This window comes from Montipora capricornis, chromosome 14, assembly GCF_036669925.1.
Source record: "Montipora capricornis isolate CH-2021 chromosome 14, ASM3666992v2, whole genome shotgun sequence".
NCBI classification, from domain to species: domain Eukaryota; kingdom Metazoa; phylum Cnidaria; class Anthozoa; order Scleractinia; family Acroporidae; genus Montipora; species Montipora capricornis.
Genome location: NC_090896.1, coordinates 22,408,443 through 22,425,942, shown reverse-complemented (window position 1 = coordinate 22,425,942; position 17,500 = coordinate 22,408,443). Strand labels below are relative to the sequence as shown.

The 17,500-nt window shown below is 42.0% G+C and overlaps 1 protein-coding gene across 2 annotated transcripts in view; it reads left to right on the top strand.

Annotated features, from left to right (window-relative positions):
• Positions 1–17,500, top strand: part of LOC138032517 (DNA-directed RNA polymerase III subunit RPC1-like) — a 66,167-nt gene that overhangs the window by 4,755 nt on the left and 43,912 nt on the right. For both annotated transcript variants that reach the window (XM_068880217.1, XM_068880216.1), the window contains exons 2-7: positions 1,979–2,114; positions 2,663–2,812; positions 8,047–8,206; positions 13,642–13,796; positions 16,730–16,783; positions 17,407–17,500. The exon at positions 17,407–17,500 is cut by the window's right edge and continues 28 nt beyond it. In XM_068880217.1, the coding sequence (XP_068736318.1) occupies positions 1,979–2,114; positions 2,663–2,812; positions 8,047–8,206; positions 13,642–13,796; positions 16,730–16,783; positions 17,407–17,500 (749 nt within the window). The remainder of the gene's footprint in view (positions 1–1,978; positions 2,115–2,662; positions 2,813–8,046; positions 8,207–13,641; positions 13,797–16,729; positions 16,784–17,406) is intronic.

Genomic DNA, 17,500 nt, shown 5'->3' with positions numbered 1-17,500 from the left:
GATCCACAGACCTTCTACTCCTGTACCGAAACAGTGGGGGAAGTGTATTCCTAATCGGCAGGACAAGACATTAGTCTATGTGACTATCTATCAGAGTCGTTTTGCCTCTTAGGATGGCAGCAGCTCCCTCCTGAGACGAATCTTGTCATTGCTGGAGGATTTGAGAATGGCAGACGGGCAGTGATAGTCAGAAGAGGTCACTGCGAAGACGTGGACGTTCTGGAATCAGACCACGAAGAAGCAGACACAAGGTGAGATAAATAGGTTCTTAAGTCCAGCTATAAAGTCGAATCTCAAACGGCGATCTCAATCCAATTGAAAACATAACACCCTTTTATTAGTGCAACAACATGATATAATCATTAATTAAATGTGTATTATTGTTCGACAGGTTACTGCTGCATGCTAAGTATGTTGCAGATACCTATCCAGCGTGTTGCATTGTCTTACAATCACCAGACACGGATGTTCTTGCTCTCAGCGTATCCCATTTCTCTGATATAGACTGCACTGAATCTTGGTTCAAAACTGGCGTGAAAGACCGTGTCCGTTATGTTCCAGTTCACGATGTATCGCAAGAGCTTGGCGAAAAAATGTGTCGTGCCCTTCCGGCCTTACACGCCATTACTGGATGCGACTCCACCAGCGCCCTTGCCGGGATCGGTAAGAAAAAGGGATGGCAAGTTGTATTACGCCATGAACAGCATTAAGACAGTCTAGGTCTTCTAGGTTCCGAGCGAAACCTGAGTGATGGCGTCGCCACCCAATGTGAAGCTTTCATCTGTGATCTCTATCCGAGCTCAAGGATGAAACCACGCACTGTGGATGAGTTGAGGTATTTCCTGTTTTGTAAAAACAGAAAGCAGAAGAACGAGCTTCTCCCACCCACATCTGACAGCCTGCTGCAACACTTGAAAAGAGTTAACTATCAGACGTTTGTTTGGAGAAAGGCTCTGACTGCAATCCAGCATCTCCCGCAGCCCGAAAGTAATGGGTGGGTGAGGGAGGACTCCTCACTGAAGCCGGTTTACATTACAAAAGAGCCAGCCCCGAGTAGCCTTTTGGAACTGACGACTTGCACATATCAGAGCGGGTGTCAGATCAACTGCTCGTGTAACAACACAGGCTTATCATGTTCAGAGGCATGTTATTGCATGGCCAGCAGTGACATGTGTAGAAATCCGCACAGAGTTCTGTTAGACTTCATTTCTGATTCTGATTCCGAGGACTCTGATTCAGAGTGAGAACAATAATTCTCGTTGTTGTCATTAGTACTATAGTCACAAATCCGAATATTGCAGTTGTATCTTAAATCAGAAACGAGTAACGGCGACATTTTCTTTATTTTTCATTTACAAGTCATTTGTTTGTTTTCCTCCAAGGGACTAGACTCGTTTGCGAGCTAGATCTAGACTGATAAAAGTGATATACAGTAAACAGTTCTTATTCCCGAAGGCTTTGCTAAGACGATAGAAAGAGCAAAAGAAAGTTAATTTAATAAAAAAGGGATACATGTTTTGTTTTTGCGAGGCTGTTCTTCCAAACAACGGCGAACGCACGTTTGTTAATAGTCACAGATTTGTTACTGGTCACGTTTAAAATCACGTGATCAATCACGTGACATACTTAATAACTTCCAAATGAAGCAAATGTGTATTTAGTGAATTTGGCTTAAATGGCTGATTTCGTTGATTTTCACCAAGAAATAGCGATGTAAACTGCGTTTGAGTGTGTAGCCTCGTTTCCATGCTGAGCGGTGAGGTGGGAAAGAAAACAACCCCTTAACTCGAAACCTATACCACAATTCAACTTTACGAACTACCTGGCCTTAATCAGGAGGTCTTTCTCTATAAGAATCAGGCGGCAAACATTTTCTGTGGCGATGGTTGAACGAAACTCTTATTTTTCGGTTTCTGCTCCCTGACTATAGTTTCATCATCAGTATTTTAATCATTTTTACCAAATTTATTGTTTGCAGAAGCCATGTTAACTTTGGCCTATTTTCACCGGAGCAGATGCACCAGTATGCTCATATTCACTGTGTCAGCAAAAATTTGTACAATCAGGACTCTGGACGTACCCCTGTTCCATTTGGAGTATTGGACTCTCACATGGTTTGTACTAAGTTTAATATCTTTAGGACAGCTCAACCAATAAGCATTGTAATAAATCCTTGATCAGCTCTGGTATCCAGAAACCAGTGAACAATTCATTCAAGTTACAATAGGGAACAAGAGTCAAGTGGAATAGCAAAGTATTCCATTCAACAGTTTTCACCAGATTAAATAACTAACCCACATGTAGAAACTTGGATTCTGTTCGGTTGAAACTATCTTCAGACCAGTGGACAAAATGAAATATATGCAGGCCAAATTACGCAAGAGGCCAACTGCAATAATAATATTAAAAGGTAACAAGTCATTGTCAAGTGACAGTGTTTCCAGGTCACTTAACCTATTGACTTCTGACCTGCCCCCCATTCATGAGTAAAATCATCCTGCATTAGACAGAGTAAATTCTATTAAATCTCACTCCCAGGTGTCAATGGGCTATAAAAAAATAGTTAGCTTACAGTCTTCTTGCATTGTCTCTTTAACCTCACTTTACACCTGCGATACAATAAATTCACCACCATTAATCACCTGTTGGTTGTGATTTTTAGGGAACAAGTTCCAAAGATCGCAGTTGTGAAACATGTGGTAAAGCTTTGGCTGACTGTGTTGGTCATTATGGATATTTAGACCTTGAACTTCCAGTTTTCCACGTTGGCTTCTTTAGATCAACCATTGTGATTCTGCAAACAGTATGCAAGGTATAGTCACTTTGGTGAAAAATCACTGTGGTGTAATAATAAAATTGAAGGGGTTTACACCAGTAATACCATTGTTTTTTCTCCTCGGATAGTCATTTGGGGTAGACCTTTGCTAATGAAGTCAATTGTCATTTTGGAAAGTAGTTGGAGTGCAACTGAGATGTACATGTAAAAAATTAAATACCAACTGAAGGAACTTCAAATCTTTAGTTAGTTGAAAGTTCTAACTATAGAGAAAGGAAATTATAGTACCCGAAAAATACCTAAGTACAAATTAATTAATGTGGTACGGTAACTGTAATGACCTCAGGGATGGTTCCATTATTTTTCTTTATGAATAAAATATTGTTCATGCAATTGGCCACATCAGTTCTAGTTCCCCATTTATGCATTTTAAATCATCAGTGTTAATTTCTTGACTTACTTGACTTAAGCCTTTAGGTTCCCTGTGGAACATAGTGCCGCAACAACACTCCTCCAATGCACTCGGTTCTGTGAGGTCCTCCTCAGCTGTGCCCATGTCGTACCAACGGCATTCACCTCTGCATTAGTGCTCCTGCACCAGGTCTGTTTCGGTCTTCCTACTTTACGCTTTCCTTGTGGATTCCAGTCGAGGGCTTGCTTGGTGACATTTGAGGGGGACTTCCTGAGTGTGTGGCCGATCCACTCCCACTTCGTTTTTTTGATCTCCACTTCAATGGGGCTTTGACCAGTCTTGTCCCAGAGGTCGGCGTTGGAAATGACGTCTGGCCATCTGATGTTGATGATGTTTCTGAGGCATCTGTTGATAAAGGTCTGCAGCTTGTGGGTGTTTGATTTAGTAGTTCTCCATGTTTCGGAGCCATACAGTAAGACAGACTTGACGTTGGTGTTGATGATTCTGATCTTGTTGTGGAGGGAGAGGGCTGAAGAATTCCAACTGGGGCAGAGGGTGTTGAATGCATGTCTGGCCTTGTTGATCCGGCTCTTGATGTCTTCGTTAATTTCTTAGGCCCCGTTTATGTGGAAAAAAGTTGTTCTGGGTAGAAGGGCCACTCGCCCACACAAGCTACCCTGGGCGAGCCAACTTTTCTCGCTGACATTTCCTTAAGATAAAACCAGGCGAACCGTTTATATGAGGAAAAAATTTGGCACGGCTAGAAGGGTGACTTGCCTAGCCGGGTCACGCTTTTTCAACGGTAGGATCACCCTCCTATCTGGGCCAACTTTTTTCCATGTAAATGTTGTGTCATTTTGTTCCTTAGGTTAATTTGCAACCAAACTAGGTCATTTTGTTTCAACCTAGTAGGTTATTTGGAACCGTCTAAAAAAGGGTTTCCCTTTTTTTGGGGATGTAATGTAAAAAAATGGGGCCTGGATTTTTAGGGGCAATAAAAAAGAAAACACCTTTCTCCACCTTTCCCTTGCCTTCCGTTCTTCGTCCACTTACCGTCTCTCCCTCTCCTTCCCCCTTACTGTCCTTGCTTACTACCAACGGACTGTGCTTCTTAGCTTGAACTTTCACAACATTCCATGCCACTCCAAGGATGGGAACCTTTGCACCATAGGACATCCGAGATTATTAACCACTAAGCCATCGAATCAGCAACTGAAGTCGTTAAGCTATTTCCAAGCCTTCACGACAACCACCATTTTGCACATGCGTAAATGATATAAAGTGAGACGTAGAAAAATTAATAGTCAAATATTGTACGAAGTTTATTTACGTCGCTATGCAAAATACACCATGAACAAGGCATCATTTCTAGTCATGATAACAAACCGATTTTCGCCGCAAACACAGCGTTCCCACAGTGAAAAAAAGATCGTAGCACGGGCAAATAGAACAACAAAAGATAACCTTTGAAGTTTAATCAAAGAAAAGAATTCGTCTGCGAAACACTGGTGTCATCATCTTGGAGAAACCGCTTGTAAAAAAACATACATGACTGTACAACCATTCACAGAACAATACCGTATGAAGTGGTTTTCGGAATCTCTCGGAGAAAAGAGATTAAATAGCCACAAATGAGTGGACAAGTCACAGCTACATCACATGCAGAGCAGGAAATGGTAAATAATTTGAAAAAGTGGCAGGATGAGCCTGACATTAAAGGAGAGCGGTGTCTGACACTTGCCAACTGCAAACCGCGGACTGCAGACTAACCCTGAATCACAGTTATTTAAAGCTAATCACTTAAAAATGGCTCCTGAGGCTTAAATTTTGTTTATCAGCACTGTTTGAAATGGGTGTTTAGCTTAAATACTGCTTATCAGTGCTATTTGCAAGTAGCCAGCAGTCTGCCTTTTGCAGTTATCATACACCGGAAAGGGAAGAAGAAAAAGAAGAAGTTCGAACTTCAGGATTATGTGATGCTGAAAATTAATAAAATGGAAAAGGAAACGCCCCTTCATCCAAATGTTCTACTTGCTCAAATTGAAGAACTTGAAGGGGACTGTGCCAAAATAAGCACAAAATTTGGATTTATCACTACAAGCAGACTCAGCAAAATTGAAAAAAAGAAACAAATATTTTATTTCATAATTCAAAAGAAATAACACTTACAAGAGCATTCAAAATGGCTTCTAATCAATAGATTATGAACCCTTTTTCCTGACTTTTGAAAGTTTTGTTTTTACATGCCTTTGATTATTACGAATTTAAAGTACTGGTAAGCAAAAGATAGAGGAAATAACTAAAGCAAATTAAAAATCAACAAGACATCATGTATGTTTCAGTTCTTTTATTCCTTGGATGATAATCTAAGCTGCACTAAGTTCATCCCCTTTCCTCTAGGACCAATTTACTAACCAACATCTTACACATACTTACTAACAATTGATGGGGTTTTTTTTGTTTCCTACTATCAATTTCAACCTAGTTTAAAATAAAAATGACCTGGGTTGAAACAAAATGACCTAGTTTGGTTGCAAATTAACCTGAGGAACAAAATGACCTGCAACATAAACACTTTGGCTCGCCTGGCTAGCAGGTCAACTCGGTCAAGTCAAGATAATGAGAGCAAGTGCAAGTACTGTCTGTAGTCTCCTGATGATTGAAACTGAGGCTTCTTTCATCATATAAGTGGTCACTTAAAGTTGACTGGGCTGGGAAGCTGACCCTCTTACTCAGGACAACTTTTCTCCATATAAGCAGGGCTTTTAAGTTAGTAAATGTCAGAAGTCAGTCCAGCAATCTTGCGCACATTTTGACTGAATATTTTACATGTAGCTTTGAAAGTGGTAATTAGCTAGGCTAATTAGCCTTGATTAGCTAGGCTATTATAATAATTCTTTATTTTCACACGATAGTGTTTTAAAGCTGAACAGCTTGTGGGGTCGTGCACAAATGAAATGAAATCAAATCAAATCAATACATATCAAATTTTGCGGGGTAAGGATCAATGGAAAATGTACGAAAGGTGAATGTATAATAAACTTGAACTTGGTATAAAATCAATAGATTTTTTACATGCTAACTTGGTTGTCTAATGTCCACAGCTCAAAATATGTTATTTTTTAATTTCCCTGTGTCATTGATTCTCTAAAACTTCAAATAAAAAAAGATTTTGCAAAGATAACAGTGATTCACGTTACACCTTGGTAATGTTTATAGCATGGGAAAGGATTATCTTTGGGAATATGTACCGGTAAATTTTAAGCTAAATAAAGTTGGTGTTACTTGAAAATAAATAGAATGTTCAGTTAATCCTGGGATTCCTAGCTTCCAAACTTCATTGTTTAATAATTTTAATTTCAGACTGTTTGTTGATCTTAAAATGATATTTTAGAATAAAATAGATGTTAATGCTGGTAAGCAAATACTGGGCAGCGCCTGGGAGGAGAGCGTGACTTCCCATCACGTGACTACCTTATTTGGCTGCATTTCATTCATCCCGCCATGCGAGCCTTCTCAGTTTGACATTTCCAAAGCTCAACTAGTTCTGTTTTTTCCGTTGAGCAATTTAATCCCTCCCTCCCGCCCTGTTTGCTTTCTGGTTCTCTCGTGTTTTATTTTATTTTTTCCTTATGAGCTTCTGTAACCTATTCAATAGTTCTCCTTAATAAAATATGGGCGGGGAATTGCTGCCTGCGGCACCCCTTCAGCCCTGTGCTGAAGCCCCGTTAGGGAGGGGGCATATTGTTACTCTGCTGGACTGGGTTAACTTAGCCCCAGGACATTATGCCAGCAACTATGCCCGCCTTGCAATACAGGCATGAGGCACCCCCTCATCCGGTGGTCCATACCGGCGGTGGGTTTTATCCGCGCCTTGCCAGTACATTCCCTGCCCCTCGTTTACGCCCAAGTTGTGAGTATTGTCTTTTATTGCGCACCAAAGCATTAAGCCCGTTTACACAGTTTCTATTCAACATTATTTTGACCAAACATTTTAAGAAAAGTTGAACGAATGTTCAGCAAATGTTGGACGCAAAAACAAAGTTGTGTGGAGGCCTTTCAAATGGTTTCAACATTGTGCCCAGGAAAGAACGAACACTTTCACGAAATTTTGATTTCGAGGAACTAAGAACTCGAAACCAGTCTCTCTCATCCAGATAAACTACGCCATTATGATAATTTTTGCGGCCTGATGTGAGCGTGCCTGTGTTCTACACTTGTAGAGTGTTCAAATGGCTTGAACATCATTAAACATTTTCGAGAACAAAGGAAAAGTTAGATAGATCTTGAAAAGTTTAAACCAATTTTAAACTTGATTCAATGTACGCTTTCAACAAGCTTTCAACATTTTTTACACTTTCAACAATGTTGAACGACCTGTTCAAGAGTACCGAATATTTGATTCAACAAAGTGTTGAGTGCATGTTGAAGCAAATGTTGAAACTGTTTAAACAGGCCTTTATGCAACAGACAACAATAAAGCTGTAAAATGTAGATTGAAATAAACTTTACCTACCTCTATGTACGGTTGTCCTGACTCGTCTTTTCTTTGTCATCAGAGTGCAAACTAAGTTCGTTTTAGACAGATTTGTGGCTTACGGATTTTTACAATGTTGTTGGTTGTCATTTCTTCTCATAAAGCGAAGCAAGGCCAGTGACTCGGGGTGATGACAAAGAATGACATCATAAAAATTCAGAAGCCACAAACCCATCTAAAATGGACACAGTCTGTGCTTCGATTGTACAGAAAAAGGGTGAAGTGTCTCCATTAATTTTCCAACCTGTTTGCACTGCAGTGCTGTTCTAATCATAAGAAACAGACTTTTATTTTTCTAAGGGAGACACCATTCTTTAACAGACTTGTTCAAGAGTCCTTTTGCCACCGCAAGAGAAGAAACATTTCTTGGATCAGTTAAGTCGCCCTGGAGTCTCTGCTTTGATGAGAAAGGGTATCAAGAAGAAGATTGTTGACAAGTGTAAAAAGATTTCTCATTGCCCTTACTGTGAAGCTTTGAATGGTAGGTCTGTTGACTCATGATACCGCTCTCACTTTTGGTTGCAATGTTGCAACCATTCAAGTACTGGCTAAAACCAGTTGCACAAATTTGAACATTAGTCAGCAACAATAGTTAGAATGTCAACTGGCTGGAGGCAAACCAGTTGACTCTTTACAATTTATTGTTATTCCAGCCAAGAAGTTGCACCCGGGACCACATGTTTCTCCTCTGATGCCTGCGTACCGGTGGCTCAGTTGGTTGAGCATGGGGCTGTCATGTGGGAGGTAGTGAGTTTGATTCTGGCCAGACCAACACTCAGGGTCTTAAAATAACTGAGGAGAAAGTGCTGCCTTTGTAATCACATCTTCAAATGGTTAGACTTTCAAGTCTTCTTGCATAAGGACTGTAAATCGGAGGTCCTGTTTAGTATGGGACAGTAAAGAACGCACTCACTATTCGATAAGAGTAGTGGATGTAGTCACTGGTGTCGTGGTCTGACCTCAACTGGACGGCGGGCATCTTTCACTTCCTAAATTAATATTATTGTAAACTGCGTAACAAGCATTCTGGCTGAAGTCCCCCACAAAAGCACTGTAAGTTAGTTCTGAAAAGCCCAGAGAGAAGAGACTAAAATTTAATACATGTAGCTTCACTTCACTTCACTTCAAACCTCCTCCGCATCCGCTGGCAGGACAAGATCCCTGACATGGCAGTTTTGGAGAGAGCAGACATACCCAGCATCATCACCGCCATTGCGTAAGGCTCAGGTCCACTGGGCAGGTCACATGGCCTTCATGCCAGATATCTGCATCACAAAGCAAAGTTCTGCTCTCTGGGGAACTAGAGAAAGGCAATTGCCCAGTTGGATACCCAAGAAAATGGTACAGTATTAAGACAGTCTGAAGAACACCCTCAAGGATATATCCATCCCCACAGACACCTGGGAAAGAAAAGCTTCTAATCATCATCATCATCATCATGGTATCCCTCGAAAACGAGTAAGATTGTCTATTCAACTTCTAGTCTTGTGCATCCGTTGGTGACTAAAGAGTCCAATTCTAGAGTGGCACGCTTTGCCACAGGCGGGGCAGATGTAGGAGGCCTGCTGCGACAAAGCAGGGGCAGCTTCATGTTCTTTACGGCGTTGGCGTTTTTCCTCCGCTTTCTGACGCCGCTCTTTCTCAAATAGCGCCACGCTCTCCCGGACTGCATGTCTCCATCTGGGTCTGTCACGTGCCAGATCTTCCCAGGTCGTCAGACCAATGTGGCACACCTTAAAATTTGCTTTGAGATTGTCCTTGAAACGCTTCTGCTGCCCCCCTTGTGCTCTGGTGCCAGAACCCAACTCTCCGAAGAGGATCTGCTTGGGGAGGCGCGAGTCCATCAACCACCAGTCCAACGCAGTTGATTTTCGATTATCATGGCTTCGATACTGGTTCATTGTGCTTCGTCAAGGACGCTGGAATTTGTCCGTCGATCCTGCCAGGTCACACCCAGGATGCGTCTCAGGCAGCACTGATGGTACTTTTCCAGGACGTTAAGGTGTCCAGGTCGTCCAGGTCTCCGAGCCATAAAGGAGGGACGGAAGCACGACAGCCTTGTACACAAGGAGTTTGGTGTCTTTCCTCAGACTCCTCTCCGCAAACACTCTCTCCCGAAGCCTTCCAAAGGCACAACTTGCAGCCTTAAGGCGATGAAGGGTCTCCGCCTCGATGTCAGCTTTTGTTGAGAGGACACTGCCTAGATAGGGGAAGGTCTGGACATTCTTTAGTGTGGACCCGCTGATACTCATGGGAGAGGGCGAGGGATGCTGGCCTGGGGCAGGTTGGAAGAGGACTTCTGTCTTTTTTACGTTCACCGAGAGACCGAGGCTCTCGTAGGCGAGCGTAAACGCATCCAGAATTGCCTGAAGTTGACGCTCTGAGGTGGCGCAGACGCAGTTGTCATCCGCATACTGGAGCTCAATCAGTGAAGTGGTGGAGGTCTTTGACCGTGCCTTCAGCCTTCGCAGATTAAACAGCCCTCCGTCCGTTCAATAGATGATCTCTACACCGTCAGGTAATCTGTCTTGGATCAGGTGAAAGATGGCTGAGATGAAGATGGAAAAGAGGGTTGGTGCGATGACACATCCTTGCTTCACGCCAGTCCGTACCTCGAAGGCCTCGCCACCAGTGCCGCCTAGAACCCTGGCGGACATGCCGTCATGAAGGAGTCTCAAGATAGAAATGAACTTCTCCGGGCAGCCGTATTTAGCCAGGATTCTCCATAGCGCTTCTCGATTGATAGAGTCGAACGCTTTTGTGAGATCAATAAAAGCCATATATAATGGCTGACGCTGCTCCCGACATTTTTCTTGCAACTGCTGGGCAGTGAAGATCATGTCAGTTGTTCCTCTATTTGGGCGGAAGCCACATTGAGACTCTGGCAGGAAGCCATCAGCATGCGGAGCTAGACGGTTGGCAAGGATTCGAGCAATAATCTTCCCGGCAGTGGCAAGAAGGGACATGCCGCGGTAGTTTCCACAGTCAGCTTTGTCTCCTTTTTTAAAGATCTTAACAATGTCGGCGTCCTGGAGGTCCGAGGTTATTTCCTCCGTTCGCCAGATTAGGAGAATGAGTTGATGAAGATGCAACGCCAGGTTGTCGCCTCCGTACTTGAAAATCTCTGCTGGAATTCCGTCAACACCTGGGGCCTTGCCGTTTTTCATTTGCTTGATGGATGACTTTGTCTCACTGAGGATCGGTTCTGCTCCTAACTCATCATTGACTGGCAACTGCGGGATCTTGTCGAAAACAGATTCGTCAACCGTAGAATCACGGTTTAGAAGTTCTTGAAAATGATCTTTCCAGCGCTGATTGATGCTCACTGTATCTTTCAGGAGAGTACCATCTTTGTCTTTAATGGGCGTCTCCCCACGGGTGCTGGGTCCGAAGATTGTTCTGGTAGCACTGAAAAAACCACGGGTATCTCCTTTGTCTGCAAGGCCCTGAAGTTGTTCTGCCTTAGCGGTCCACCACTGATCTTTCATATGGCGAATCCGCCTTTGGACCTCTGCCCGTATGTTGTGATAGGCAGAGCGTTTGGTTTCATTCGTAGGGTCATTTTGCCAAGTGCAAAAGGCTTTCCTCTTTCCGTCTATGAGCTCTTCAATGACGTAATCGTTTTCTTCAAACCAATCCTGGTGTTTCCTGGTGCTTTAGCCAATCGTGGCTTCGCTACTTGAGAGGATGACTGCTTTCAGAGCCTGCCAAAATTCCTCAACGTCATTGCCATGGACGGAGGCAAGGGACTGACGGAGAGCAAGCTGCAGTTCTTCAAGCAGCGCCGGATCTTTCAGTCTTTCAACATCTAGTCTCTTTTTCGGTTGTTATGCTATATGCCGTTTCTTGTGATGTAGTTTCAGGGCAAAGCTTGAGCGTACAAGACGATGATCTGTCCAACAGTCATCTGCGCTAGTGATTGATTTCGTGATTTGGACATCGCCCTGGTCACGTGCCCGGACGATGACAAAGTCAATCAAATGCCAGTGTTTAGATCTTGGGTGTTGCCAGGTAGTTTTAAATTTGTTCTTTTGGCGGAATATGGTGTTCGTGATAACTAGCTGGTGCTCCGCGCAAAAAGTAAGCAGAAGTACTCCATTAGCGTTGCAATTCCCGACCCCTTCTCTGCCGATGGTCCCCTTCCAGAGAGCGTGATCTCTTCCGACCCTTGCATTAAAATCACCAAGAATAATGATCTTGTCATCTTTGTGGATGTTCGCTAGGATGTTATTGAGTGTTCATAGAAGACTTCCTTCGTCTCCTCTTCAGCGTCTAGGGTTGGTGCATATGCGCAGATGACAGTAGCACCTTGATCCTTATCCAGAGAAAGACGCATTTTCATGATGCGTTCGTTAACGCCATGGGGAAGAGAGGTGACATACTTGGTCAGTTCGCTCCGAATTGCGAATCCAACACCATGTATTCGGGGCTGCCCTCTGGTCTTCCTTGCCAGTAGAAGGTATATCCTCCCCCATGCTCACTTAGTTGTCCAGTTCCGGGTCTTCGGGTTTCTTGAAGGGCAGCAATATCAACCTGAAAACGCTTCAGTTCGAGGGATACCAAGGCAGTTCTTCTTTCAGGACGGTCAGTATGTTCGTGGATATCTAGGAGCGTACGAACGTTCCAAGTTGCAAATTGTAATTTGTAGGTATTTCGACCGCTATAACGGTGACCCTGCTGGACGCGGTTTTCCAGCCAGGAGTAGGTGGAACAGGCTATTTTTAGGGCACATTTTCTAGCCCCCTCCCAATTATAGGGTGAGCAGAGTGGATCCTAAAAAGGTCTGCTCAGTCGCAGAGAACGCTGCCGAGGCACTCTTCTGTTCCTATCCAAGAGTGAAACGACTGAATCGGAACTCTGCCGCCTAAACGTGCCGGTTTGAGGCTAGGGACTTCCAGATCTCACTAATCCTGTCCCCGTCCCCTCTCGCCGATCGCCGATCGCCGAAGGACTTGTATGGGCTTGCATGTAAATGTTGGAAGACGCCTTGTGCGTGAAATCTTTTATCGTGGGAGTACTGTTGCACACCAGCAAACACACGGTGCCTATGCAGGGAAAGGTCCGGAGTCCAATGGCAGGGAGAACCCCGACGATCGGGGATCCTGACTCTGCAGCACTGCCACCAGCATGGTGGGATTTTTTATCGGGGTTTTCTCCCCTAGATCCACCGAGTTCTGTTAAAAGGCCAGGGGCGGCACGTGGAGCCACTGCAGACGGTCTTCGGCATGGGAGAGGCTAGATGGAGTGGCCACTTGCTGATGACGAGTTGGCCATATTTTTCACGTCCCATGCCGCTGGATGTGGGGGGACCAGTCTAGGACGCCTAGATCGTTTGGCCACCAGAGAGAGTACTACCAGAGAGGTACTACCCCCCAGGGATCTTTATCCCCTAATAGACGCAGGCTGGCACACACTAATCTGTAAAGATACAACAACAATAGAGCAGAACAGAACAAAGAAAGCTGAAATGAAAAGAGTACAATGCAGACAGAACCATTTGTAACCTGGATACCCCACCCACCCTCATGTGTCCCCATTTGGATCGAGACTTCTTCACACGAATTGGCCTCATTAGCCATCTTGGTATGGATAACCCAAGATTAACAAGACTAATAATTATTAGTGAATTTCATGGTCATCATCGATTCCGATGAAGGAACAGGGTTTGCATGTAATATGCCTTCACCTTGCACTGAGTGGCTTGTTTTTTTTTTTTTGGGAGCTACGATACTGTAGATAATTGTGTTTTCTTTTTTCCTCAAAAACCAATATTATTCTGATTTGGTTTGTTATAATTCTAATTAAATGCAAAGTACTTAATTGTGGTTAGTGAAAATTACATAATTATAATTACAGTACTGTAACAGTAGTTGATTGATGAAAATGTACCATGTTGTGTGTTGTTTAAACCATCAGGTTTTGTACGAAAAAGTGGTATGATGAAGGTTGTACATGAGAAGTACAAATCAGCAAGGAAGTTTGTTGATCCTGTTATCTCAGAATTCCAAGCATCATTTGGCCCAGCAATAGAATACAACAAAGAGCTGGACACCTTAGTGAACAAAGCACAGGTGAGAAGAATGTTGACTATACATGAAAGGCCAATATAATTGTTATTGCAATCATTGAATCATTGTCATTATCATTATCATCATCATCTTCTCATCATGTTCATTATTGTTTGGAAGTTTTTGGTATGGCAAAGGGTTTAAAGTGCCCATAATGTGAAAAGTTTTATTTTCCTAGTATTTGAAAGTCCATGTTAAAAAATGAACTTTTGGGATTTCAGAATTTTTTGATTCGAATGGAAGGCAAATTTTCTTCAATTTTGTTAAAGCGTTTAAATTGCCCACAACTCACTCAAGCCTTCTCTCTACTTATGGTGTAGATTAAGGAACTTGTGATTACAGGACAACAGGATTTGACACAAGTTTCACACAAGTTTATGTGAAAAAATGCCTGAAAGATGCATAGCCTTTAGATGTAACAACACAGCTGATCCTGAAAAGGAATAAGTGTGCATACATGTACAATGTAGGAATCCTCTCTTCAACTCAAAAAATGCAATAGCTTAAAGAAGAAGGAAAAAATGGCCATAGATTTTGTCATGGTGAGAAGAAAGAAGTGGAAGCCTCAGGCAGTAAAAAGTCATCACTGTGCTTGATTCATTTCAAAGAGGATGACTTTCAGCATCGTGTGGAGAATGAAAAGATCATTGAAGACTGACAAACAAGATTCGCTTTCAGGAACAGCATCGTACAAGCGTTGATTTAATTCCCTCTTGAGATCTTTGTTATCCTCTTGTTCTTTTCTTCATTTTTGAAGCCATTCCTCATCTGCTAGTGGTTCGTCTGCGTAGGGTTCCATGTAGTTCTGGGTTTCAGCTGCCTGACTCATTGAGACAGCAACTAGGTGCCCAAAAATTCTGTTTGAAAATCCTTGACTTTGCTGCTGTGTTCGCTTCAGGATTCAGAAGCACTTTCCTTGATGATAGACATAGACATATTTTTTGTTTACTGAAAAATACCCAAAACAATCACAAAGCGATACCTTGGCGTTGATCACCTTATAGAAAACAAAGGACCCACACCAACAAGCATTCCTGAACTTCCGTCACAGTGAGCCCTTGAAATGAAAATTTGGTTTTGGTCACTGTATGATTGTACGTACTTTTACCCCTTCCATGTATCACTATGCCGATGTGACCACTATCATCGCTCAAGTTTAGAGCTCATCGAGGTGGCCATACTCCAGCTAGTTTACAGCATACATCTTTGATATTGGACATCCATCTTATGGTCAATTGAGCTCATTGCTGACCAGGTACTGGGTTTTGATTGGATCGCAGGCTCAAGCCAGGTTAACTTATTGCAAATTATAAATTAATAACCCAGGAGCTCCGCTTTTAGGCTTGGGTAAATCTATAGTATCATGATTGTGTTTGTTGGGGTTGCTCTTACTTCTGAAATGGTAACAAATCAGATCCAACCAATAACTGTATGTCAGCCAACGTGCAGTGGTTGCCAAGGCTTTGACTGATGCATATGTCGGCTACATGATGTATATGTCATCTATGCGTTGTCTGCATAAGACGCTTGTCTACAAACTTGCCCTTCTTTTAGCCTTGAAGAGCTTGTTTGTAGTTTTTAAGTTTGAATGTTTATGCTGGAAATAATCAACCTTTAAATTCATCAGTGCTATTTTCTTTTCTGTCTCTTGACCTAATCAGCATAAGCGTATTAATACAAACCTTTAATTTTAATTAACCTGGTACTAGCCTACTGGTACTAAGAAATAATGCCATATGGCTGATAAATTTGGTATTAACAAGTTTGCAATGAGAGTATTTACACGTAACTGTCATACACAGTTGTTTCTAAGTATTGTGTCATCTGCTGAACAGAATAATGTTGACTTCTTTGGGTCAGCTGACAATTATTAACACTGCACCATCCAAAGTATTTTTGGTGTTCTGCGTGTGTTGGTCATTTGACAGTAGTGACAAATTGACCAATGCACATCAGCCGACTTTTTAATTTGTGGAATCAGATTTGTTACCCTTTCATCATTATCATAACTTGGGTATTTGTTTTGTTAAATATAATAATTATTCATAGTTTTTGTAGGAAATCGCATGACCTTGAGTGCAATTCGTGATTAATAGGTATGAGTGATTTTTAAAGTTCTCAAAATTGCACGAGTCTTTCGGCGAGTGCAATTTGAGAACTTTCAAAATCACAAGTGTGTATATTAATCACGAATTGTAGGAGAAGGTTGTGCGGTTTTTTATTTATTATATTAGTATACCAACAAAATTACGATCAACCAATCACGGTGAGCTTTGTATTATATCTCCTCCGATCTGTTCGTGTTTACGTCAGAAACCTTTGAAACTCTTCGGTCCAATGTTGGAAATCTTCAAAAGACTTCAGTTGAACCTCGGACACCTTCTAAATTCTTCGGGTCAACTTCGGAAAACTTCGGACGTCTTTGGGTAAACTTTGGAAATCTTCAGAAGTCTTTGGGTCAACTTCGGAAATCTTCGGAAAATTTCGCTTTAGGGTCACCTTCCAAAGTCTGTTAATTTCAGAAAAATGAATTTCGTGTCAACTTTGCAAAAAAAAGTAATTGGTACTCCTGGAGAGTACAATTTGGGATTAATTGTACACCTCTCATCCAATCAGAATCCACCAATTTTGTTGAGTGTACTATAATAGGGGAAATAGTTATCATCGTGATAATTATAGTCATCAATATCCCTATTGCCGTAATCGTCTCCCTGTTGTGCTGTTCTTACATTGTAGACTGTTGTATATCATCGTGTGCTTAACCAATATTTAAATGCACAAAATTACAGTATAATTATTATAATTATTACTGTTACATGTATTCTAGTCTTCAATGGGCATCAGTGCACAGTGATTAATTTTTATAAAATTAATGGTCTCAACTTTTCAAGTTTATCTTTTTTTCTTTTTTATCATTTGCTTCTTTTTTTTTGCAGGAAGTTCTTAATCCATTGCGAGTCATAACCTTGTTTGAACAAATACCAGATCAGGTCAGTGTGATATAACTCTACGGACTTTACTTTCCTGTGAGGCCAGTTTATTGCAATATTATTACAGGCTTCAGGTTGAAAAAAAGGTACAGCATACATGTACACTGCAAACTATTAATTTTTTGTATGCTTTATGAAATGGCCTTCATTTTTTGCATGCAACCTGCAAAAGTGTTTTGAATTTTGTTAAGCCGGAAAATTGGTCGGAGTACTGTGCCATGTACCATAAAAAGAAAACCACTTGGAGCAGATTGGAGAACCAACAAACTCATTCCACTCAAGATAGTATTTGAGTCTGATAATTGATTCCAGGTCACAATGGCAGAAGGAGTTCAGTTTTCCCAAGGTCTCTTGTTAACTCCCTTTCCTGCAAAAAACAAAGACAAGCTACAAACTAGATGTACATGTACTGTAAGGTGCCCACACACTCCAAAATGAATTGAGCACTTGAGATGTGAATATTTTATTTATAGTACTGTACAGTAGCTTAAAGTAGAACAGCACTTAGTGAGTGCTGTGATAGTCAGCTACATGTAGGGGAGTAATATGTTGTCTTGGAGATAATTGGGCATAGTAACAAAATTATAATAATTGCAACACCAATTCTGGGTCTGTTTTTTCAGGATTGCCCTCTACTGATGATGAAGCCTGAACTGGGCAGGCCAGAAAATCTTATAGTAACTCGTTTGCTTGTGCCGCCGGTCTGCATTAGGCCAT